General features: G+C 50.9%; 1 protein-coding gene across 3 annotated transcripts; it reads left to right on the forward strand.

Annotated features, from left to right (window-relative positions):
* Ctbp1 (C-terminal binding protein 1) lies at positions 1 to 25,055 on the forward strand. 3 transcript variants are annotated; one of them, XM_085692062.2, is made up of 10 exons: positions 11 to 191; positions 5,448 to 5,640; positions 8,008 to 8,162; positions 13,112 to 13,256; positions 15,270 to 15,476; positions 21,685 to 21,899; positions 22,254 to 22,384; positions 23,045 to 23,172; positions 23,540 to 23,657; positions 24,094 to 25,055. In XM_085692062.2, exons 2-10 carry the CDS (start codon positions 5,634 to 5,636, stop codon positions 24,278 to 24,280), a joined length of 1,293 nt encoding a protein of 430 aa, XP_085548188.1. In that variant the 5' UTR covers positions 11 to 191; positions 5,448 to 5,633; the 3' UTR covers positions 24,281 to 25,055. The 3 variants fall into 3 exon arrangements, with proteins under 3 accessions (XP_085548187.1, XP_085548186.1, XP_085548188.1); XM_085692061.2 differs by lacking the exon at positions 5,448 to 5,640 and having other exon boundaries at positions 1 to 191; positions 24,097 to 25,055; XM_085692060.2 differs by lacking the exon at positions 5,448 to 5,640 and having other exon boundaries at positions 2 to 191.

A 25,055-nucleotide genomic window follows, 5' to 3' on the forward strand; every position in this document is an offset into this window, starting at 1 on the left:
GCTGGCGGCGCGGTGGCGGCTCGGCACGGCGGCGGCCGGGCGCAGGCGGCCGGGCGGAGCAGCAGACTGCGCCGAAGCCGCCCCAGGCGCAGGGCTCACGGCGGCGGAGAACGCCGGACTCATCGGGGCCCGCGGCCACCCGCGCCTTTCAATGGGCAGCTCGCACTTGCTCAACAAGGGCCTGCCGCTCGGTAAGGCCGCGCGCGCGCATTTCCGGCTGCGGGCGGGGGGGCGGGGGCGGGGCGGCCGGGCGCGAGCGGCGCTGGCTTTGTGTGCGAGTGCGCGTGTGCGCTCGGTGAGCGCGCCGAGGGGGGGGGGGAACTGTGTGGCCACGGGAAGGGACGCATGCGCGAACTTCTGCACTTGAGTGCGCGTCCCTCTAGTCCCCTGCCCGCCCGCAACCCGTGCAGGTGACAAAGGGGCCTGTGGTGCTACGACCCTGGCTGTGACCGAGCTGGACCTGCCTTCCTGGCTCGCGGCCCCGCGAAGCTCCTTCCTGTGGACACCCGGCTGGCACCGAGGTGTTCCCGGAGTGACGAGCCTGCGGATACCCGCTGGGCCTCGGGTTGGCGGATCCGGGAGCGGGTACTTCTCTAGAGGTGGCACTGAGGGAACATGGGTGGCATACATGCCCATTACGGCTCTAGGTGACCTAGTGATGCTCAGCTTGGCCCCTGGCCTTATACCATATAAGTTTTTTATTCATTTGTGGAAGTCCTTAAACCACAGGGGTCCTGCCGGTGGAGGGCAGTCCTTCCTTGGTGGCGCTCGCTGGCCGCCCAGCCTGGCGCACGCGCAGTGAGGCCGACCCCACCTTCGGGCGGGGCGGCCCAGAGGTTGCGGAGCCCAGAGGAGCTGTTGCCCACCATCCAAGCACCCCATGGTATCCCTCTCTTTGGCTCTTCTACCTTAATAATGAAAGGGCCTGGACCCATCTCTGCCCCTCACAAGGACACTGCCTTCCTGATAGCCTGAAAGACAGTAGAGGAAGAATCCTTGCAGTGTGTGCTGCCAGCAGGAAATACGGAACTGTGGGCAGGAGGGAGGCGCCCTGTGGTGGCCTACTGTACTTCTTATCAGACAAGGCCAAGTCGCAGATCCTGTGGGCCTGTTTCAGGGTGTGACAGGGTAAGGGCCTCCAGGCCTGCCCTCCATCCTGGGCTGGTGGTGGGTACTCCTCCCCCAAGACTGCACCATTTCAGAGCTGGCACTCCTTGTAGGCATGTGGACATGTGTGTGTGTGTGTGTGTGTGTGTGTGTGTGTTTGTGGGAAGCTTTTCTGCACCCAAAATCATCAGGGTTATAGGCCAGAATTTCCTGTAGGTGGGGAGGGCAGGCCTAGCCCATTGCCTTCCAGAAATCAGGAAGACAACCTTCATCCTGGTCTTGCCTGTCAAACCTTTTCTGGCCCAGGGCCTTGACCCTTGTCCTGATGAGTTTGGGATTGGCCAGGACAAATTTGCCTCCTAGGAAGGAAAAGGGACATTTAGTTGGTATTCAGGAAGGTGGGCCTTGTGAGCCAGGGTGTCAGCAAGGTGACACCGAGCGGTTTTCCCCCAGGTAGTATGTGTGCCCTCACTGTTTCTGCTCTGTCATTTTCAGAATCAGAGTGCGTGTGCCCATTAGAAACAGGAGGGTGCAGGATGCCACCCAGTGTAGCTGGCATGCAGGGCCTCAGGCCCACGGCTTGAGAGTGGGGCCAACATCCTTGAGTCCTGAGGCAACATGATCTTTGGAAGACTGATGGCTGTGGACATGACTATGAGCCCTGACTCATGTGTGATCTCTCTGTGTTTCATCTGCAACATGGGGGTAACAGCTGTGGGATGTACCAAGTTCAGGGACAGCCTCGTGGGTAGTGTGGGGTGATACTGTTCTCCGGAACTGTGTGTTTCCCTTGTCTTATTATTTAGGCTGGCAGCTGTGGTTTGAGACTGCCCTTCCTCTGCTCTGGAGCCTGGTCAGACATGGGCCTGCTGTGTGTGTCAGCTGGCATCCACAGATGTTTTAGGGCACCGTGCCATGCTAGTTTTACATAATATGGACTGGAGGACTTGGTGGGGCCTCAGTGATACCCTGTTCTTGCTTTGACCTCTTATCTCTCTTCTGTCACCTGTGGCCTGTAGTTGGGTTTCAACTGTGTGCTTAGCCTCTCTCCTGATGGCCCCCAGGCTCAGAGAGGTCCAGTGTCCCCCTCAGGGTCTCTGACCCCCAGCCTTCCAACAGCCCACTGTTTCCTGCCTGCCTTTTGAATAGAGTGGTGCGTGCTCTGCAGTGTAACCTGGCAAGAGGCTTCTGCAAACAATTCATCTTCAGAACTAGGTACTACTGAGGACCCTCTTGGGGCAGAACCAACCATGTTACCTGGCGGCCCTGTGGCTCCTTAGCATGGCATGTGAAGCGGAACTGTCCCAAGTCTCTGCTCCACGGCAGTGCCTTTACACTAGTTTTCTTCCTGCTAGTGGCAGGAAAGGACTTGGCCTGCATGGTGCTGGGCACGGTGGCCTGCATGGTGCTGGGCACGGTGGCCTGCCTCCAAGCCCTGGGATGTAAGCTGCTTCACAAGAGAAGTAGCAGCGTATGTTGGGTTGGTTGTGTGTCCAGCATGCCACTTGAAAGTCTACCAGCACCAGTGTCTGCATCTGTATCCTCACAGTCCTGCGGGGTAGACATGCACAGCATCCCGAGTCTTTGAGTAGTCCTGCAGCAGCTGCAGCACCTTCTCCCTCAGGCTCTGAGGGCCATGACCACAGACACGCACCGTCCTTCCAGAGCCCTTCTGTGGGGTGGCACCTTCAGAAGACATGATCATTTCCTATAAGGTTTTATAGAGTGGCCTCTTGCCAGCCTTGCCTGACTTAACTTCTATGAGGTCCTTGGTCTTTTCATGACCTCTAGTTAGCATCAGACCTGTGTTCAATAGGCAGTGTAGGAGCTTGAAGACTTTGAGAGACAGGGCTGCACTGCCTGTGTGACTCAAGGAAAAAAAAAATCTACCAGGCTTGGAGTGATATTGTATGGGCCAGGGGTGTGGGTTTTGTAGCCCACAGGAAGGCATAGATAGTGGGGACCCCGAAAGATCTCTACCCCTCCCTAGACATTGCCGTCCCTTCTGTTAGTTCTGTATGGCTGTGGTGCTCTTCCTGCCACTGTCTCCAATGGAGATGCACACAGGGCTGCTTTGTCCAGAGACAAGTCTCCAGTGAAGCCTTCTCTAGGTCTCATGACTTCTGTGTCCTCCACAAAGCCAGACTTCCCTACAGCATTGGAAAGATAAGAAGGGCACGGAAGGAGGCAGCCCCTGATAACCTTCAACATCACACACGGCCCATGCTCTTCCAGTGAGGATAGTGTTCCCAACTGACTTTGAAATGGGCAGGTGTTCTCAGGGGTCAAGACCTGCGGTATCTATTGTAACACACACAGGCAAAAAGACACACAGACACACAAAGTTGACCAATATTACTGAAAATGAATAATCTTAGTGGCAAATCCATGCCTCTTATCATGGTTTCTATTGTGTGCCTTCCCTGATGTGTGGTGTAAGTCACAGCTGACTGTGAGCACTCCTGTTTCTTACAGTCACCTTCCCTCCGAGCCATCCCATTGTCCTGCTGTGCTTTACCCTTGCCTTTTCAGTGCCTGTCCTGGAGGCTCATGGAGCGATGTTTTGCCTGCCTTACTCCATATTTACTTTTCAGCTCTATTCTTGCCAGACAATAGGCACTTCCAGCTTCTGCCTCCACCTGATCTGAGTGGCCAGGTTCTGTCGCCTGGCCTCCAGAATTGGGTAGGGACCAGCCCATAGGACAGCTTTGTTCCCAGAGAGGGCTGCTTGGGAGTAGAACTGGCCTTGTACCCCAGAAGAATCTGTGCCTAGAGGTAGGAGGAGACTCCCCCCCCCCCCGTTGCTGCAGAAGAGGATGGGGGTGTGCTGGGCGATGGTGGCGCACGCCTTTAATTCTAGCACTTGGGAGGCAGAGGCAGGCGGGTCTCGGTGATTTCGAGTTCAGCCTGGTTTACAAGAGTTAGTTCCAGGACAGATAGGGCTGTTACACAGAGAAAGCCTGTCTGGGGGATGGGGGACAGAGAGGATGGGATGGCTAAAGGGTAGGAGGGATCTGATCCTAGTTGAGAAGTGCTGACCATCCTAGGAGGATTTTTGTTGGTTAGTTCTTTGAGACATGGTCCCTGAGCCCCCATGGCTCAGATGGCTGCTGCTTTTGCTATTGCAGATGACAGTGGCTCATGCAAGGGACAAACACTGATTGCCACAAATCTGTCAGAGCTCTCAGCATTATGACTTCAGGTCCTTTGCTTCTGCAGTGGCACCTTAGCGCCCTCTACTGGGAAAGTCTATCATAGCACCGACTAAGGGGAGGATTGGGCCTGTGGCAGGTGCCTGGCACGGGCATGACTGTGACTCAAGGGCATTGTTGCTGTTTTACTGACTGGTTCTGCATTGTCTGTGCTGCTCCTCGAGGCTGGGCTCTTCTGGAAGCCAGCACTGGGCACAGGTGCTGGGAACTCACCGAGAGAGCTTGGGAAAAAGTTGGTGAGCCTTCTGGAAGGAACTGGTCCCCAAATACACTGGGTGCTGGATTCTGAAGCCCCAACCTGCCTTGGATTGTGGCCACATGTGGGCTTTTTCTGGATGTGCTTCCAGAGTCTGGGCTGACAAGTGCTCTTGTCTCTTGTGATATTGAAAGGTGTCAAGGCCAGGCTCTATCCTAGCCAGCCTGATGTCCACCTAAGCTGAGGGTCCCTGTGTGGATGCTAGGGACAGGGACCAGGGCTTTGGCTGCTTAGTGACACACTTCAGAGTGGGCTTTTGTGCTCACCTGTAATACCCTAAGTTTCAGGGCTACAGGCCTGCCATTATGTGTTTGGGTGTCATGGCCTACATTTCCAGAGCATCTGGGCACTTGCAGGTGAATCATTCCTGGTGCAGGGACACTTTGAGCAGGGACTGGGCAGGAAGTTGGGTAGAGTGCTAGAAAGCTAGCACCTGGCAAGCTTGCCTGAAAGCCTTGTTAAAAGATCCATGTTGGGACATGGTTAGAACAGGCTTGAATGTTAGGAAATGTAAACATAAAGGAGAGCTTCCCAGGAAAGCTGGTAGGCCCCTTTCTGCAGTTTCAGGGCCCTGCACCTGATGTTGGCTGCTTTTACCTCCCGCTGTGGAGAATGGGCTGAGCAGAAGTCTGTTGGGGCAGCCAACTGCAGAGCTGTTCCTAGGTCCACATAGATGATTTGGGGGCTTGCCCCAGCCTGGAATCACGAACTCAGAGTGAGTGAGAGCCTTGCTGTCCAGTTGGTCTTCTGCAGCTGCAGCTGCACAGGGCTAAGGATGTAGCACACAGCTTCACTCCATGGAGCTTCCTGGAGTCTGAGTTTTAGCTGGCCGTTGATGGCATTTTAACTTGTCTCTTGTGTTTGATTTTTAGTAAGACTTTGAACCCGACGCAGGCTTCAGTGGCTGCTGTGGAGCAGAAGCCTGAGAGCTTTGGTTGGAGACAATAAGACGTGGGATGAGGCTCCGTGACAGAACGCGGTTCGGCCTGGGGATTCTGAAGACAAAAAGCTTTGGACAGGCGAATTCATGGTCCTGGAAACCCCGCCCCAATTAAGCAATGTCAGGTTGGTAGGGGTTGCCAAGTGAAGCCATCTCTGCAAAGGAACTACAGGAGGGACATGGGCTGCACTGCCATAAGCTAGGCAGGCTGACCTATGGCTGAGGACTATGGGATACCTGAAGAATGTGCTTGGTGTTTGCAGGCTGCCTTGGTCAGCGGTCCTCCAGCTACTGTGCTAGGGGTTGGCTTCTGTCAGAAAGTGTCCCAAGGGTAACGAAGTGGGTGCTGAAGCCAGGTCTTCCCTGAAGGAACTTGAGGGTCTATTGTGAGGTTGTGCATGTCCCAATGCAGACCTGAGATCCTGAGGTCGGCTCAGCAGGGGTTTCTTGTCTTTTCTGTCTTATGTCTGGGAAAGGCTTTTAAGTGAGTTCAGCCCTGGACTAGTGTTCCTGTGTAGCGGGGGTCCAGTTACTAGATCTGTCTGCCTCCTGGATGGGTTTGTCTGGGAGGACCCTAGCTGGAGCAGCTCTGTGAATGAAGAGGAGGCACCGGTGACAAGCCCACTGGCTTTTAGAGGGCTTGGTCTTTTGTCCTCCCACATGAATCTTTGGGTATCATACCCATCTTTTAGACCCAAGTCTAGCCATACCCACATCCATAGGTCCTCCCTAAGGAGTTGTTTATAGGTTGAAAGAGTAGAGGTTCCATCAGCTGAGTGGGTCCTCAATGAGGTATAGACTTCCTAGGCAGTAGGTTCAGGCTGTGTTCTGAGGACTTGCTTTGTAGCCTTAGAGGATTTGTGGACATGGACATTGTTCACCATATTCTTAACAGAATGTGGTGTTCAAGCTGGGGGATGAGAAAGGGAGATGTTTATCAATACTTCTCAAATAGCAGTAAGTCCATCACCTCTACAGGAAGTAATACTTTCATGTGAGAAAAGCCACTTGGTAAGTCCAAGTTGAAGGACAAGTGGATTGTTGCTGTTTGTCTGCCTCTGCTGTCTGGTGACGGGGTGGCTAAGGATGTGATCCATAGGGGTCAAGGAAGGGAGTATGCAAATGCCAAGCCTGTGACCTTGCAGACCCCACCTTGAAGTCTGGGTCCATCAAGTCTCGGCACATTTTACTGCTTATGAAGTCATGGAGGGGTATAGTTGTGTCTTTTTTTATAGGCACATTGATACTGGGGAAGGGCTGTGTATAGCAACACCCTGTTCCACAGCTGGAGTCCTTGGACTTCATGTTGTCTAGAAGGCAGCTCCATTATCTCTTGGTGGTCAGTGAGACTGGTGTCACAGCCCAGGTGTCCAGTTCTAGGCCTGGAGACACTCAGAGTGCTTGTCCATCAGCCCTGCTGTACGTGGATGTGACAGTCCCTAGGACGTTGCCTTTCTGTGACTTGGGCTCTCTGAGGCACGTCGTTGGCACTGGCAGCTTGGGGGAGGCAAGAAGAGTGACTGTGAACTCCATAGGCTGCCTCTGGCTTGCTCAGTGGGAGACTGTGTGGTGACATATTTCTTGTCCTCCATCCCCAACTCTGCCTTCTCCATGGTCCATTCTTCTGGCCAACTCTTTCGGAGGCCCTGGGGCCAGACAAGGCCCTGCTTGGTGCTCCATGCTACTGTGGAGCTACCTTTGGTCACCATGAGGTGTCTGCTGCCCTGCCCAAGGTGACCAGATAGTACCTGGAACTACTGTGTCTGCTGTGTACCTGTGAAGCCCCTGGAACTGCACTTGGCCCCAAGTGGGGTCTGGTCTAGGGTGTTGTGTTGGGAACAAGCTGATGTATCTGAAAAGGCTTTGGTGTAACTAGGAAGCAGACTCAGGGCCTTACACCCCCTGGGCAAGTGCTCTTCTGAGTTGCACTCCAGGCCTAAGGTTCTTTCTCACTTTGATCTGGGAGGTGGGTTCTGCAAGCGGGGTAGCCCTTTTTTTACTGTCACAGATTTTTGGCCTTTGAAATCTGTCACCAGGAATGATATCAGGTCGGGTCACATGCTAAAATCACTGTGGTTTCTCTGGGGTTCTGGGGTTCTGGGCAGTCAGAAATAGTGACTTTAATCAACAAAAAGTGACCAGGCTCTTTCCTGAATCCCATCCTTTTGTGACCTGTACATTTCTGTGTTGACAAGATAGCCTGCGGCTCCCAGTTCTCTTGTTCCCCACAGCCCCACTAGGGTCTGCAAGGATCTCAGGTCCTGTGCTCTTGAGGGATTGATGGTCTGAGTCCACTCAGTCATCAGTGAGCTATCACAAACTCTATTTCCTTCTTCACAGTTTTAATTTGCATTTTACAAAATCCCATGTAACCAGATGCTGAGTACAGCAAGTTTTCAGAGCTGGTCTCTTCAGCTCTAGTGGGTAGCACAGTCCTCAGGTCACAGACTAGAGCTGCTGAGGGCATTAAGTGGTCTGCTCCTTTCTTGCAGGCGTCCGACCTCCCATCATGAACGGGCCCATGCACCCCCGGCCCTTGGTGGCGCTGCTGGATGGCCGGGACTGCACAGTGGAGATGCCTATCCTGAAGGATGTGGCCACAGTGGCCTTCTGTGATGCACAGTCTACACAGGAGATCCATGAGAAGGTAGGGTCATAAATTGGCCAAGTTACATGGGGGAGTAGGGGGTGCTCCAGAGCTTGGGCCTTGCCACCTCAGGCTGCAGTCTGAGTCAGCACACAACACTTATCATGCTCCTGGGCCTCTGGCCACACTAGGTCTAAATACCACCTAGTCTTGTGTGACCTGTCACTGCCTGGCCTTGTCAGACGGTAGAGATGGACTTACTCTGTATTTTCTTGATTCTTACATCACAGCCAGTTCATTAGAAGAAGTGGAACTATGGGCTTCTGCCAGTGATTATGCTGGCTGCTGCCTGCAATACAGAAGGTCACAGTATCTTCATCCACAGTACCTGCCTAGAGCTTGTTGTTGGGTGGTTGGTAGCTCTAAGCAGCTTCTATGGTTGATGTTTGCTTACTTCTGTTGAGTTCCTCTGTTTCCTGGAGTATGCTTTCCTGGTTTCTGCTTGTGTCAGACTTTGCCCTGGAGACAGCTTGAAAACATTCTTTACAACAAACCTAAAAAGCCTTCAGGGGTAGACCAGTCAGGGATTTTTGCCACGAGGGACCTGGCATCTGCTCTTGTAGATGGTCTGGTTGGCTAGCCTGGAGATTTGCTCCCCTGGGAGGAGTGATGAGCTCTGCTCTCGGTGGCACCATGGCCTTGAAGGCTGGGCCTGTTGGCCCATTGCAGGTATTGTCTCAGACCCAGAGGGCAGTGACACCCGTCTCTGAACGAACCTTCACCTAGCTTAGTACCCAGCCTTGTAAGCCTGCCAGGCATGGCATTTAGCATACAGTGGACCTACAACCCTGCTCCTCAGTGGCTACAGCCTGGCCTCAGTGTGTGTCTGTAGTCTTTGGGAACTTGTCACCTCCACACAGACACTCAGATACAAGGAGGCAAGGCTGAGAGCTTCTCACCAGCAGGAGCCTTAGTCTGACTGTGGGGTGGGCTGCCTTCAGCCAAGAGACAGTGCCATAGTGAGGGTCTTGTAGTAGGTATGGGGGAGCCATAGAAAACACAGAGGGCGTAATAGTAGGCAGGAAGAAATCAGAAGACCTGATTCTGATATGTTGTGAGGAGAGTGGAGTGAGGAGTGGGCAAGTTAGAACTCAGAAGGAACTAGGTGCCAAAGCTGGGGACACAATAGTGGAAGATTTCCCCCGAACAGTAGGAAACAGTATGTCAGTGAGGCACAACCCTGGCAGTACACTCTATATTGTTACACAACCTTTCATCATTCTACCAGCCATGTTTGGACTTAGTCCTAGCAGATATGACATGCGTTCTCACTGTCATCTGTACCTGAGAGTATGGCAGCTTGATTCCCAGTAGCTCAAACTGGGCAACCACCCAGTGCCCTTTGGTGATACGACTGTGGTAGGATTGTATCCTACCCCAGATCCTGCCTGGCTCAGGAACGGGATGACCCACAGGCACACAGCACCTTAGGTGCATATCACTGAGGGAAGTCACCTTCCCTCTTTCTGCTGGCTGGAAATTGGATATGATAGCTGAAGCCTGGGTAGGTACCGTGTACCATAAGAGGGAAGCCATATATTCAGAATGGCACAGTCACAAGACAGGGATTTTGTGCCCAAATGACTATGAAGATGTAACCAAACATATGGGACACCTGTCTCTAGGTGTGGAGAGGAAGTAACTGTCTTATGTATCCTTGTTACGTGGGAATTTCCACCTTTCAGAACAAGAAGTCCTCACAACTGGCTGCGTGTCATTGTCTACATTGCAGATGAGAATGTTACACTATCAAGGAAGAACATGATGTGAAAACTTCCGCCATGGACGCAGGAGGACTATGAGAGGGGCTAGGAGATGCCCACTAGGTGTGGGAAAGTCACTTGTGGCAGGAATTTCAGAACACCCCTGGCTGGGTGCTGTACAACTTCTTAGCCAAATGACCTTCAGCCTAGGGCTGCATGTGCTGAGGAGGAACCCAGGGACACTTCTCCCAGCATGTGCTGAGTGAGGACTTAGGGCAGCAGGAAATCTCCACTGGAGATGGGAGAATAACGCTTCATGATTCATGGGTGCAGAACATCCCAGGCCAGAGGACGGGCCCTTTCAATTAAGATGTACAAGAAACAAGTGGGCAGAAGTGTCTCATGTGGCCAGCAGGCTGCTAATGCACTGACCTTGGACTCATGTTGCAGACACACCTGGAACCAGGACAAAGGTTGAGAGGAAGGGGTTTCACTGTGTGCGGGAGTCCATTGCCATGGTCAACAGGTCCCCCTTTGAGAGTACGCTGAGGTTCTGAGACCCATTGTTAGTGCCTTGCTGGGACAGAACAAAGACCCAGGAATGGGTGTGGCCTTCAGGTATATGGACAAAGTGCTGGTAAACTAAGTTACAGGCTGGAATGGTGTTCTGGTTGGATGGCAGCCGTTGGAAGAGCAGAAGGAGGTTCTTTTCTTACACACAGAAGACACACTGCTTTAGAAAGGAGTCTGTGGGCATGCTCAAATGACTCAGAAGAAAGTAAACTGCAGGAAAATTTCAGTGAGGTCAAGTGGTCACTGCCCTTTGTGCCCTGGCCCCAGGGTACATGAAAGACCTTCAGGCCTTCCCAGTCAGCAGGAAAAGGAAATCTTTGCAGAAAGCTGGTCAGAGAAGAACTGCTTATATAAACCACTTCAGCAAGCCCCTCCCTGAAAACCCACAATTCACCACCAGGTGGCCAGGTGATCAATCACTGGCACAGTGGAAAGCCTGGATACCACTTCCCTCTGTGGAGAAGAACAGCTGCAAAGCTACCTGGTGTCTGTGAAGTTGGACAGTGTGCAGAGGTTTCAGCCAGTGTCTGCTCTGCCTATATGTGACTTACGTCAGCAGAAAAATGTCAGGCATGATGGTGAGGTGGGAGCAGCTACAGTGTCACATGGTAGCTGTTCTGTGCACACCAGGCGATAAAACCATCCAGTGTGGTTTGGAGCTTCAGTGTTTTCTCAAAGGGAGGTTGGCACAGTGAACCCAGTGTTGCCCTAAGCACGAAACCTCACTGCGGTTGGAGCGTGAGCTCCTTTCAGAACTTGCTACCACTGGGTACACTCATGGCTCGTTTGCATCCAAGAGTAGCTCACATACATCAGTCACTCATCATATGCTATGCCTGTCATGAACATCTAGGGCCCATGTCGTTCCCAATCTGGTATTGAGAACCCCAAGTACCCTAGAATCAAATCACTGACATGATCACACAGCTGGTGGATGGGGACATGCAAGTGGCTGCTTGCAGAGACTGCTCTTGGAGACAGCCTAGCAGCAGCCTTTAGCAGACTTCCTTGGAAACACTGAAGGGAGTAGAGGAGAGGTACGGAGTTGGGGGTAGAGTTGTGGCCAACAGAAGAGCTGTTGGTGGTGACTGGGGCTGTAGAACTCTGTCTGGCTCGCCCACTCCTAGTATGCTTTTGTTCTGCAGCCAAGTAACATCATATGAGATACCAAAACAAACAAGCAAAAGAAAAAAAATGAAAAAATCCACAGAGAAACAGGTAGATTGTACCCAGGAAGGCAGATTCAAGCACAAGTAGTGGATGAGACAGCTCAGTGGTGACATGAGGACAGCAGGGTCTGGAGCCTCAGGAGACCCTCCACTTGTAGGAAGTTGCCTCAAGGAAACAAGCACACTGGCTTTTGGAAGAGTTGGTGCCGGCAATAGTTAGTGCAGTGAAAGGTCCAGATGCTTTGATCTCGCCCTTCTCTGTTGGCACATTTGTGGTACATTGAAAATATACAACATAGGCCTGCAGGCTATGGTTCTGTCCTGTCCACAGCCAACCCTTTTCAAACATAGGGAGGGACCCATGTTAAATCTGTCCCTAACTACAGACTCATTCTAATACTACCCTGAGATCTGTACACTTTTGGTCTGACTGCTATACCTGCCATGGGCCTCAGCAAGCAATCATTTGTATGGGGTTGGTCCCCATGTCCCCCAGCCTCACCTGTTCTACCCAGCTGTCCAGTCCTTCCTGTCCTCGTGATTGTCCATCTGAAGTCCATATGGCACAAAGCTGTCAAGGACTCCCCTAAATCTCCTCACTCCCTGTGCTGCCTCAGCTGCCCATTTCCTATTCACTCTTTTCCCCTTGGGCTCTCCATGACTCTGCACTGGCAAATTGGGTACCCATTTTTTCCACACATGTCTAAGTAGTATATGTGACCCTGATTCCCTCGGAACTAAGGGCATCCATCAGTTCTGGCCCTGAGCTTGTGTACTCTAGAGGCCACTCGGCCCAGCATTCCAGACTCTTACCATCTTCCCTCAGCACCTGGCTGTTTCTTCTTCATGTAGTCTAGATGGCCCCTGGGCCCAAAATGAGTGGAAAGACTTCTGTCTCCTCCCTTGTGGCTCTTGGTGACAGGTGAAGGCCATTCTGCCTCAGTGACAGTTGTCTGTATGCTGGATCATGCACCGGGCCATGGAGCTCGTGTAGCTATAATAGAAGGAGGCTGCATCAACCTTCGCACATGGAGCAGTCTCTACCCCAGGAAGATACTCTGGCTCCACAGCCAACCAGATCAGCAGGAAGTACCAGTGTAAAAGGGCAGGTAGCAGAGTTGCTTATGGGATGTGGTGCCCTCCTAGAGGCTGGCCCTGCCCATTCCCAGTCAACAAATTCCTCTGGGTATGTTTGTTCACTTGGGTCCTCTGTACTTCTCCGTAGAGACTGATATGATAGGGCGTGGAGGCTGGTTGCTTGCAGGTGCTGCTGCTAGTCTTTGCCCTTGGACACTACCCACAGCCTCTGCTGAGGCTCTACTGTAGCATGCTGCTGTCTGAGACAATTGAGAGAACACAACTGCCCCTGCATTGTGCTCCCGGTGTCTTCCTTTGTTCCCTCTGCCTCCTATGCCTCTCATTTGGAGGCTGGCTGCTCAGCTTTTTTGGGTACATTTGGTGGGCCCTAGGAGCTTAGTAAGCAGCCTGTTTTCCCTCAATGCAGGTACTGAATGAGGCTGTGGGCGCCCTGATGTACCACACCATCACACTGACCAGAGAAGATCTGGAGAAATTCAAAGCTCTCAGAATCATCGTCCGAATTGGCAGCGGGTTTGACAACATTGACATCAAGTCAGCTGGGGATCTAGGTAGGAGCTCTGAAGTCCCTGTTTCCTTTGACCAAGATGTCTCACTTAACCTTCAGGCTCTATTGGGCAATCAGTAGAGCCGGGACTGCTCCTTGAATTGAAGGTGATTTGGGCTGTAGTGCAGGTTGTGGTGGGCAGCACAGGATGTGGCTGCGACTCCCTGTGCTGTCACCAACCTACCAGGCCCTAGGTATTGGGTTGAAACATGGCCAGTCAGGGAGGTCGTTGCTGTCTTCCTAAGACAGCAGAAATGGAATGTGTGCTGAAACCATGCATATATACACATGAAGCAACCTGTGCTCAAAGTGGATACTCGTGGACAAGTCTATTTATATTGAAACAGCATAACCATACTTTGCTATTCTAGAGTGGCCTGTGTTCTCTGCTAGTGGCCCACTGACAAAGCAAGGCTGCCCTCTACTGTGCTATTGACATCATTCTGCTGCTCTGCCCCTTACGGCTGCAGAGGGAGGCAGGAGCTAACCTGTCTGAGAACCACAGGACAACTGAGGACCGCAGTAGTGTGGTGGGAAAGTCAGTCTTGTTCTGTTGGCTCATGTTGTCCTGGAAAACCACGGGGGCCAAAACTTTGGTGACTGGTCTGCCCTTCCCTAGACAAAGTCCCACCACAGTCCCTAGAATTCACAGGCTCTTTTTAGTTCGAGATGGCCTAGTGCGGGGCCAAGTTTGGTTCCTTTAGACTCAGCTGTGGAAAGTGGGGCAGGTCTTACCATCTACCTTCTTGGGGGATCAGTTTTGTTTCTGAATCTCAAGGCTACCTGCAATTACTCCCTGTATCCTTGTTTTATTTCAAGAGAGTCATTTCTGGAGGGTGCATGGGTCCTGTCTTGATTCCTCTTTGTGGTGTCAGATATCTTTAATTTTTAAGATAGTTTCCAAAACAATCCTGTCCTCACACTTCAGTGGGAAGAATGGGCAGAAGCATCCTGCTGGGATGGGAAGGAGAGCTGGAACTAAGGCCACTGTGGAGGATCAGCTCATGGCTGGGACGATGGGGTCCTCCTCTGGGGACAAGGGCTAAGGGCAGCCCAAGGCAGCATATACCATAGTTTAGTGCCTGGACATGGGCCCATGGTAAACTGGGATACCATGACTAGGGGAGAGAAAGCTCCATCTGACTTGCTCCCGGGACAGTAGGAATCGTGGAGCCATGTAGCCAGCGCATACTTGGTCTGGAAGCCCCAGGAAACTGGAAGATGTGATTCATGTACTGTCAGTAGGTAGGGGCCAAGCAGCCCCAAGATGTATCTTGGCTCTGGCCCTTTACTAGTAGAGCCATGGCTGCTCAGGAAGGTTGTGTGTACCATGATCCAGATGGGGAAGAATTGGGCATTAGTAGCATTGGCTTCTTTTCAGCCAGCTGCCTAGCCAGATAACTCAGGCTGGAAATGATCAGGACAGCATTGCCTGCCCCCTGTCCTGTTTGCTTGGTAGCTGCCACATCAGTGTTCCGCAAGACTGTGGGTGTAGGCGGAGACTGCTCATTCATTCCCAGCTGCTCAGACCCGAAATAATTACATAAAAACTGTATTAATTACAACACTGCTTGAACAATAACTAAGGCTTCTTATTAACTAACTCTTAAATCTTAACCCATTTCTTTTATTTTATATTTTACCATGAGGGTCGTGGTTTACCAGTAAGGTTCAGGGCGTCAGTCTTCTTTGGCAGCTACATGGCATTTCCCTTACTCTGCCTTCTTTCTCCCAACATTCAGTTTGGTTTTCCTGCCTAGCTCTATTCTGCCATGCCACAGGCCAAAGCAGCTTCTTTATTAACCAGTCATAATAAAACATTCACAGCATACAGAAGGGAATCCCATACATCATGCAGGACAGCCTAATGACATGTAGTCTCCTAGGTGGCTGTAGGCATGTTTTCTGACATGTTACTGCTGAGGCACCACCCTGAGGGTATGCTCTGACAGCAGCACCTCTGACTGGATGACAGGAGGCTGTGGGCCTGGAACATGTGCCTTCACATATCTTGTAGGCATCGCAGTGTGCAATGTACCTGCAGCGTCTGTGGAAGAGACAGCAGACTCCACCCTGTGCCACATCCTGAACCTGTACCGACGAACTACCTGGCTGCATCAAGCACTTCGGGAAGGCACTCGGGTCCAGAGTGTAGAGCAGATTCGAGAGGTGGCTTCAGGAGCTGCCAGGATCCGTGGAGAGACCTTGGGCATCATTGGACTAGGTGCGTGGCCACTGTGACTCAGCACAAATAGTCTTTGCCCATCTGCCACCCTCCCACTCCATAAAGACCCTTGACTTTCTGACTGTGTTGAGGGCATAGGATAATTAGTCCTGGGCAGGGCTAGAGAAATTAGGCTGTGTCTTTCACAGGTGTCTCCTCACATCCATGGAGGTCATGTAAGAGCACAAGTGAACATCACACATTGGTGATAATATGTGCCACATGTGGATCAAACATACATGGTGTACACATGAACACAGATATGTATATTCATACTCTATACAAACATGGTTACATACATACTCATTCCCCACAGCTCTGGAGTAGCCTGTTTCTGCCCTGCTAAGATAGTAGTTGGTTCCTATGCTCCCTGGCTTGTTCTCACAGCCGTCACCTTTTTGTGGGTATCTGTCTGTTACGTGTACCATAGAGATGACAAAGTAAATTGTGCTAGAGTTTCACCTTTGAGGGCTCTCTTGTCACCATTGCCTACCCTTGGTTGACCCTGGCTGCGCTGTACTCCTGCCCCAACTGTGCTGCCAGCAGCAAGAGATGGGAAGTGTGTAGGTCACCTCAGTTACAGGAAGAGGCGGGCCTGGGATATGGTTGTTGGTGTCTTAATGGACATGCACATCAGGGCTCTTTGGTGCTCTATAACACTGTATGCCACACACACACCCCCATCCAGTGTATAGGACAAGATAGCACCTCCTACCTCAGGGTCCTAGCGCCAAGATGTGTTGAAGGATGGAAGAAAGAAAGCGTGGGGGGAGTGAGGGGGTGAAGGGTGTCACTGGGCAGGTCTGGGTGCTCAGGGCAACCCCACTCTCAGGTCTTGTCCTCCAGCAGTCTGTTGGGTCTTTCTTTATTAGAGTGGCTCTGCCTCTGCTTTTATCACTCATGTTTGGGGACTGAGCCATGTGTCCCTTTTGTGTCCTGTTTGTCCAGTGTATCACATGTCTGCCATTGACTACCTACTGGCCTACACTGCTCTCCTCTCTGCTGTGTCAAGTTGTCCCCTGTAGCCAGCCCGGAGCTCCCTAGAGCTAAGGATACATGGATGGTGACATGTATCCCACGTGGATGATGTAGATTACAGAGACAGGACTATACATGTGAGCATACTTGTGTATGAGTGTACAGTCTACACAAGCAAGGAGGGTGAATTTTGTCCTCTCGAAGTACAACAAGGGCTCCTGAGTTGTTGCACCCTCTACCTTAAGGACCTCATATTTGTATGTAATTGCAGTCTACCCACTACAGAACAGGTCTGAGGCTAGCTTCCACACACTGTGACCTCCCTCTGGAAGGGAGATGGGTACGTGTCCCTAGTGAACCTGTATCTCCTGCTCTTCTCTTCTACAACCTGTTGAGGCTACCTCTGTGTGGAATATGGTGGTGAGTTCTTGGCTCATCAGTGACGGTACACAGGCAATGTGGGCTGTAACTTTTGCTTTTATAATGACCATGCCAACTACTTTCCCATGGCTGTTGGCCTCTACATCCATAGCCTTCTGCCTCTCTCCTTGTCCTCTTATAACTGAAACAAACTTTGCTCCATACTCCACAGAGTATGGAATGTATTTTGGTGTGGGACAGCCCTGTACTGTTTCCAACAAGCCCTTCCTGCCTGCTGTCTCTGCACTCCATCTGGCACAACTTGCTAGGTTCATCAGTCCTGCTGAAATGAACCCACAGGGCAGGGGCCCTGGGTCTGTGCTCCTTTGACAGATGTAAGGTTTCAGGTCTTCTGCACATGTCTGTCCTGCTTAGGAACTCTTACTGTTGAGTAGGATTCTGTTGATCTGTTTAGACAGTGGACAGTTGAAACTGCTGTGAGCAAGTTTAGACATGTCTCTGTGCATGGGACTCTTTTCTTTGATTTAACCAGAAGTGAAGTGACTTTACAGAGCTGGCAGAAGGCCACTATGGCATTCTTCAAGCAGGTGTGTGGCTTTGGCACTTCTCAGCTGGCTAATTGCAGTTTTGAACTTGGCTGACACTGATGTCAGCACTAGTGCTGCCCTTGTGTTTTCATTTGCCCATCTCCGACAGCTGAAGTGTCTGAGTGCCTTTCTTGCCGGAATGCCTGGCTGTTAGAGAACCTTTTGCCTGTCTTCTGAAGTATGGTGCCTGTCGTGTTCTCTTTGGTTTGTCTTGGTGTGGATCTGCAAGATTTCATCTATGTTCTGTCTCAGGGCCTCGTCAGACAAGTATATTGATACCCTGGTGCCCACTAAGTATCTGTGATGAGGACAGATTCTGGTTCTGAAGAAATCCAGTTTATTACTTGTAAGTTGTTTTCTGTGAGTCTTAAGTAGTCTCTGTCTGCTTCAGTGCTATGAGGATTCTGCTTTCTAGAAGCTTCATAGTTGGAATTTTACAGGTCTCAGACCACCTGGATCATACACTTTGCCCAGTGCTTAGTATACTATGCCAGAAACATAGGCAAATATGTTTGTGTCTTTCCACAATAAAGATAAATTCTCAGGGCTCAGTGGTTTTAGTGGCAACAATTTGCTACATAATTCTCCCTCCACAATCTGGCTAAGGTGAATACAGGATTTTTTGTTTGTTTGTTTTTTGTTTTTCAAGACAGTGTTTCTTTGTGTAGCCCTGGCTGTTCTGTAACTCACTTTGTAGACCAGGCTGGTCTTGAACTCACTGAAATGCGTCTGCCTCTGTCCCCTGAGTGCCGGGATTAAAGTCGTGTGGCACAACTGCCCAGCTTGTCATTCTTTTTTTTTAAATTTATTTTGCATACCAACCAGTTTCCCCTCCCTCCTCACTTCCTGTCCCCTCCCCTTTTCCATCTACCCCTGTGCCCATCTGCTCCTCCTCCATCTCCATTCAGAAAGGAACAAGACTCCCATGGGCTTGCACAAGCATGGCACATCAAGTTGAGGCAGGACCAAGACTGTCCCTGTGGGTCGAGGTGGGGCCAGGTAATCCAGCATGGAAAACAGGTTACCAAAAACCAGCTAAGCACCAGGAGAGGTAGAGGTCCTGCTCTCACTGTGAGAAGCCTTACTGAGAGACCAAACTACATGCAGAGGGCCTATGTCAGTTTCATGCAGGCTCCCTGAGTGTTGGTCCAGCTGGACTCACTCAGTCTTAGAAGTAGAAGCTTTCAGCAAGGACAGCCTACATCTCTTGGCAGTTTGCTCCTGATGTTTTTCTTTGGCTTCCTTCATTCTTTTGGCTAAAAGCTTTGCACATTCTTCAGTCTCCTCCTCGTTTTTCTTAGTGAGCTGGTTTTTTTTAGAGCCGTGTGTTGGTGTTTGTGTTGCGGGACACATGGAGTAACAGGATGCTGAGTCTTGGGGGCTTTGGTCCTGAGCTACTCGTTTGCTTCGTTGCTCTCTAAAAATATTATGGCGGATGTCTTAGTTACTTTTCTATTGCTGTGACAAAACACCATGACCAAGGCAACTTTAAGATGAAGTCTTTAATTTGAAGGCTCATGGTTCTAGAAGGTTGCGTTCATGACCATTATGGTAAGGAACATGGTAACAGGCAGGCAGACATAGTGAGAGAGAGAGAGAGAGAGAGAGAACACAGCTAGGTATGAGCATGATAGCTGGGAGGGGTGTGGACTTTTGAAATCTCAAAGCCCCACCTTCAGTAATATACCTCTTCCAACAAGGCCACACCTCCTAATCTTTCCCAAACAGTTCTACCAACTAGAGACCAAACACTCAAATACATGAGCCTATGGGAGCCATCATTCAAACCACCATAGCAGATCTTATCTTCTTTAGAGAGATTAAAAAGTTTTGGATTTTAGCTCTTTTGGTTCCTAACTTCCAAGTAGTATCTGTCAGTTCAGAAATACTCTCCTCTCCCTTCGCCTCCCCTCCCCTCCCTTCCCTTCCCCCCCTCCAATAATCAAGTTGAGAATGTTCCAGTTGTCATCCACAGTGTATCCTTGAACAAAGTTGTTTCCTCTCTCCAATTCTCTTTGATCTATAGCAGTGTCCCTTACTCAATAGCAGGCATACATTGCTGTGGCTCAAGAGACCTTACTTTTTGGCAAAACCTTGTTTGTCATTAATTTCTTTTCTTTTCCTTTTTTTGGTGATGGTGTTTCTCTGTGTTGTTCTGGCTGTCCAGGAACTTTCTCTATAGACCAGGTTGACCCTGAACTCACAGAGGTCTGCCTGCCTCTGCCTCCCAAATGCCAGGACTAAAGGCGTGCGTCACCACACCTAGCCATGCCATTCACTTCTGATAATTCTTCTTTAGAATCAGCTCACTGGTTTGTGTTTTGTTTAGTCATTGGGTGTTTTGGGACACTGGTCTCTGAAAATCACACACATGTCCTCAAGACATACATATTATTTCATGTTTTGATTTCTCTTAGCAGCGTTCTGTAGTGATCAATACAAGCAGCGTTCTGTAGTGATCAATACATAAGATTTGCACAGAGCTTTTTCAGCTTGTTAATGTACTTCCCTCATGCTAGTGATAGAACCTAGGCATCACCCCTCTGACCAGGTGTTTGGTATGACTACTGTTATAATTTATGTGTTCTAATTCCCTGTGGTGTTCAGAAACACACTTGGTCTTTGGATACTGACCTGCCCTGCACTTCCCAGAATTCTGGTTTGCTGGTTCTCTGGGCATTTCCCAGCATCCTGCTGGGTCACCGGTGAAGCGCTGTGTGCTCTCTCCTCTAGCATGCTTCACTGGCTTCCACTCTTTGCTCTTGTCCTTTTGGCATTAGTGATGACCAGTGCTTTATAGGCTAGACCACAGTGGGGTAGAACTCCCTCATTTATTTATTATTAATTTATATTATTATATATTTATTGTGGTCTCTTATGGTTATCTGACCTGTTAATGTTACCATACAGCTTTCTCTGACTAAATGTTGGCATGGCACATCTTTTCTCCTGCTTTCCCAAACTTGATTGTGCTTTTTGTTCTTTAAAAGGCTTTTTTAAAATTCAGTTTCCTTTCTGCTTTAATTAGGGTCATTTCTGTTGGCCATTGTTCTGTCTTTGGTGTCAGAGCTTCTGATGGGCTCTTTACTGCAGGTACAGCTTTTCCAGCTCAAAGTGTGTGTCCAGGTCTTTTGTAGAGGACAGTTTCTCTGCTGGAGGTCATTGTCCTCTCAAATTTATCACATGTGCCTATGACACATGTTCTCAGCAGCAATCAAAAGTTCTCCCAGCTAATCCCACCATCTGGGTTGTCTGTGGATCTGCTTGTTTTTCTTTTATTCTGTTACAATTTCTGTGGTACTCTCTTTAAAATTGTGCCCGTGTCCTGCCAGTATGCCTGACTCCTCAATGCTCTTTTCCTGGCAGGTATTACCTTCTCTCTTGATGGATGCTGCAGGAGAGACTATGTCCCCAGCATTCTCCTGCTGTCAGCTTGTGATGTCTGTGCTCTCTCTGTATCCAGCATCAGTTGATGTGTGGATATGTGGAGCTGTCTGCATACCATGACCCTTAGGCTGTTTCTCCCATTCCAGAACCAGGCCTGCCTCAGAGGGCATAGGGTGTAGGTCTGTGGAGTTGTGCCAGAAAGGTGGCAGATGTACTGTGTGCAGTGTACCCTCTTTATTGCTAGGTTCTTGGTTTTTTATTTTTCCTTTCAAGATTTATTTCTATTATTTGTGTGTGTGTGTGTGTGTGTGTGTGTGTGTGTGTGTGTGTGTGTATAGGGGGTATGTTCATGTGAGTGCAGGTGCCTACAGAGGCCAGAGGTTGGAATTAAAGGTGGTCCTGAGCTTCCTGACATGGATGTTGAGAACAGAACTCAGCTCCTCTAAAAGAGCAGCAGGCCCTCCTAACCGCTGTGCTGCTGGAGTCAATGGTATATGAATCTCTAGGAAGAGTGTTGTCCAGAATGGTCCCCACATATACAGTTTGTAATCAGAATTGAGATTCCAAGGACGTCTGATAAGTGACCCAGTGACCAAGGGATGGGACCAAGATGTTTATGTATTGGCTTTACAGAGCAGTGAGTAGAACTGATCAATGGCAGGCTGCTGGAGGGTGGCAACTAGTGCCCATCCCTTGATTGTGGTGCCTCAGCACCTGAGAGCAGGTGCCTTGGCTGAGTGTTTGTGATGGAGGCCGCAGGGATCTGGTAAAACTTTGGCAGACTGGCAAAGTTATGTTTGAGGCCCTTGAATCCCGACTATGAGGCCAGCTTCAAGGCTCAGGATGCATGTCTCACTTCATCTTGACTCTGCTAGGTCGTGTGGGCCAGGCAGTGGCACTGCGGGCAAAGGCTTTTGGCTTCAACGTCCTCTTCTATGACCCATACCTATCCGATGGCATCGAGCGAGCCCTGGGGCTGCAGCGTGTGAGCACACTGCAGGACCTGCTCTTCCACAGTGACTGCGTGACCCTGCACTGCGGCCTCAATGAGCACAACCACCACCTCATCAACGACTTCACTGTCAAGCAGGTGCGCTGCAGCGTCCTCTACCCTCCTCACTTCTCCTGCAGAGCGATGTTGTCCCTTCCTTACAGTGTGGCTCCCACTCTTCCCTCAGGATGTACCCCCCCCTTCCCCAGGAGGCAGCGAACCTTTGATCAAGACAGCAACAGCAGTTAGATACCTGGGTCTGTCTTATTCCATTGATACTCCAGGGTGTACCTGCTGGTGCCACTGCCCACCCTGGCCCAGAGTCTCTCCCAGAACTGATCTGTAGTAGGCCAGGTCCAGGTGGGTGGGAAGTGAGATTTGCTGTGGGTATGCCACTCCAGTGAGAAGCCCCAATGTCAGTCACTCACATGGTCATCCTGTCTGTCTTCTCAGATGAGACAAGGAGCCTTCCTGGTGAACACGGCCCGTGGTGGCCTGGTGGACGAGAAGGCTCTGGCCCAGGCCCTGAAGGAAGGGCGGATCCGTGGCGCAGCGCTGGACGTGCATGAATCAGAGCCCTTCAGGTGCCCCTGAGCCCCAAGATGGACTATGCCCACCAGCCTGCTGACTAGTAGGATTTGGAGGCTGGCCTTCAGTTCTGGCCTTTTGTTGGCTGGGTTAGGGGAGGGTGGGTGTACTCTCTGTTCTCAGGTAGGGACAAGAACCTCAAGATTGTATCTGGCCTTGGCCACAGTTATGGGCTAGGCTTAGGACTTGACTTGTTTCTCAATTTGTCTCTTGATGTCTGTGATGGTCCCCTAGTCACCAACCTCTGGGGACTATGGGGCCAGGGCTAGTTTGGCTTAGCATGTAGTCTTTAGTCCTGTTGGGGCAGACTTTCTGGGGCTCCAGCAATTGACAAAGCCTATCTTGGGGTAACCAATTGAGTGATTAGCCACTGGAAGATACAGCAGTAAGAGTCTGTGTCTGAGAGCCCATAGTCCTAGGGTTTGTTCTGCTGGGCAGGGCTGTGTAATACCCCATCATGGCTCCTCCCCTAAGGCTCGGAAGACCCTCTACCCTTATTGTTAAGACCTTGGGATAGATTTGAAAGTCCTGCAGCTCCATGTTCACAGATGCCTGGGATCAGGTCAGGGGCCCTCAGATCTCAGGACTGGCTACCTTCTGCAGCTCCCCAGACATGGGTGCTCAGACCTCTCTGACTGGGTATGTACTGTCCTCAGCTTTAGCCAGGGACCCTTAAAGGATGCACCCAACCTCATCTGCACCCCTCATGCTGCATGGTACAGTGAGCAGGCGTCCATTGAGATGCGAGAGGAGGCAGCCCGGGAAATCCGGCGAGCCATTACAGGTGGGTGGCTTTGCTGTCAGACTGAGAAGTCTGTTTTATGCCAGTTCAGGGGAGATGGCACTTGGTTGTCTCTTACTGGGCATCCCTTGGGGTGAAGTTGGGTAGCACAAATATCATTTTCATGCATGAAGACCTGCCAGGCTGAGTGCTGTCAGCTGCTTGTGAGCTGAGGGCGCATGTGCAAGGCTGGGGTCTCCAAGTTGGGAGCTGAGTTGTTAGGTGGACAGAGCCCTGTAGTGTTCACAGGGGGTAATCCAGGGTTCTGGGGAGAAGGGTGACTGTGTGCCTGCCTCCTGGCCTCTGCAGAGGCAGCAGTTTTAATCCACATTGCTGTCGTCTCTCTCCTTTGTACCTCCCAACTTCCCAGGCCGGATCCCAGATAGCTTGAAAAACTGTGTCAACAAGGACCACCTGACAGCTGCCACCCACTGGGCCAGCATGGACCCTGCTGTGGTGCACCCTGAACTCAATGGGGCTGCCTACAGGTGAGCAGACAGGGGCAGAGGACAGCCTCCAGGACAGGGAGGCTTAAACCTGGGCTGTAGGTAATGTAGTGGGCCGTGATATGACTGGGGATGCACCCTTATGTATGCCCCTGTGACTGTAGAGGATTGAGCTGGATGGTGCAGTCCACTTCCCTGAGCTTTTTGGAAGGATATCAAGAGGGTTGGTCTTAGGAACCTTCTAGACAGGAGTACTGGGAAGAACTATTGTTGGGGCAGAGAGTAGTAAGGAGTCAGGGAGTGGGGCTTGGGAAAGACTTCATAAGTGAGAAGCCAGGTAGGGATACTGCCCAGCACTGATCAAGTGTTCACTGTTCCCAGCCTTTCTGGACCTCAGGGGTCGCTGATGCCCCATGCAAAAAGGGCTGTGTGTAGCAGCATCCATAGATGACCTCACATGTCTGCCCTCCTCTCCCAGCAGGTACCCTCCAGGTGTGGTGAGTGTGGCCCCTACTGGCATCCCAGCTGCTGTGGAAGGTATCGTTCCCAGCGCCATGTCCCTGTCCCACGGCCTGCCGCCTGTGGCCCACCCACCCCATGCTCCTTCTCCTGGCCAGACTGTCAAGCCTGAGGCGGATAGAGACCATACGAGTGACCAGTTGTAGCCTGTGAGGAGCTCTCCAGCCTTGGCGCCTGGTGGAGGGCGCCGTGTGCCCTTGGACCCAATTGTGCAGAGGTGGCATCCAGTGTGGGCCTTGGCGCTCCAGAGACTGACCTGGGCGTGCACTAGGCGGGGCAAGAGGAAGCACGTCCCCAAGTCGATTGTAGTTGTCCCGTCCTGTGGGCTGGCTCACTGTCCTGTGTCCTTTGCGTTCCTCGTTAAGCAAAAGAAGTTAGTAGCTAATTCTATCACGAATGTTCTTGTCTGTGTACAGTTTTTAGAACATTACAAAGGATTTGTTTGCTTAGCTGTCAACAAAAAGAAAACCTGAGGGAGCATTCAGCAAGTCAGTTTGAGATTATTTTTTCTTTTCTACGTTGGAACGTGCCCCGGAATGTGGCCGTCGGCACACTTCTCAGGACAATGAATCCTTCCCGTTTTTCTTTTTATGCCACACAGTGCATTGTTTTTCTACCTGCTTGTCTTATTTTTAGAATAATTTAGAAAAACAACAAGAGCTGTTTTTCCTAATTTTGGCATGAACCCCTTTGTTCCAAATGAAGACGGCATCGCGAGTGTCTCAGAGGAGTGTTTGCAGTGCCCAGTGCGCTCAGGACCATTGGTGTCTGTCCTGGGGGAGGCGGGGGTTGCAGACCCTTGCCTGCGTGGTGCCGTCCTGCTGATGTGGTAGGCTAGCAATATTTTGGTTAAAATCATGTTTGTGACTGTAACCATTTGTATGAATTATTTTAAAGAAATAAAAACCCCAGAAAGAGCCA

The sequence above is a fragment of the Myodes glareolus genome, chromosome 8 (genome assembly GCF_982192425.1).
Source record: "Myodes glareolus chromosome 8, mMyoGla1.1, whole genome shotgun sequence".
Lineage (NCBI taxonomy): Eukaryota > Metazoa > Chordata > Mammalia > Rodentia > Cricetidae > Myodes > Myodes glareolus.

Bases quoted from the DNA above. Each gene is read 5' to 3' on its own strand.
- Ctbp1 (XM_085692060.2), top strand. From the start codon at position 152: ATGGGCAGCTCGCACTTGCTCAACAAGGGCCTGCCGCTCG. The intron at 13,257-15,269 runs GTAGGAGCTCTG...CATATCTTGTAG, and splicing joins CAAGTCAGCTGGGGATCTAG to GCATCGCAGTGTGCAATGTA. The intron at 22,385-23,044 runs GTGCCCCTGAGC...TACTGTCCTCAG, and splicing joins CATGAATCAGAGCCCTTCAG to CTTTAGCCAGGGACCCTTAA.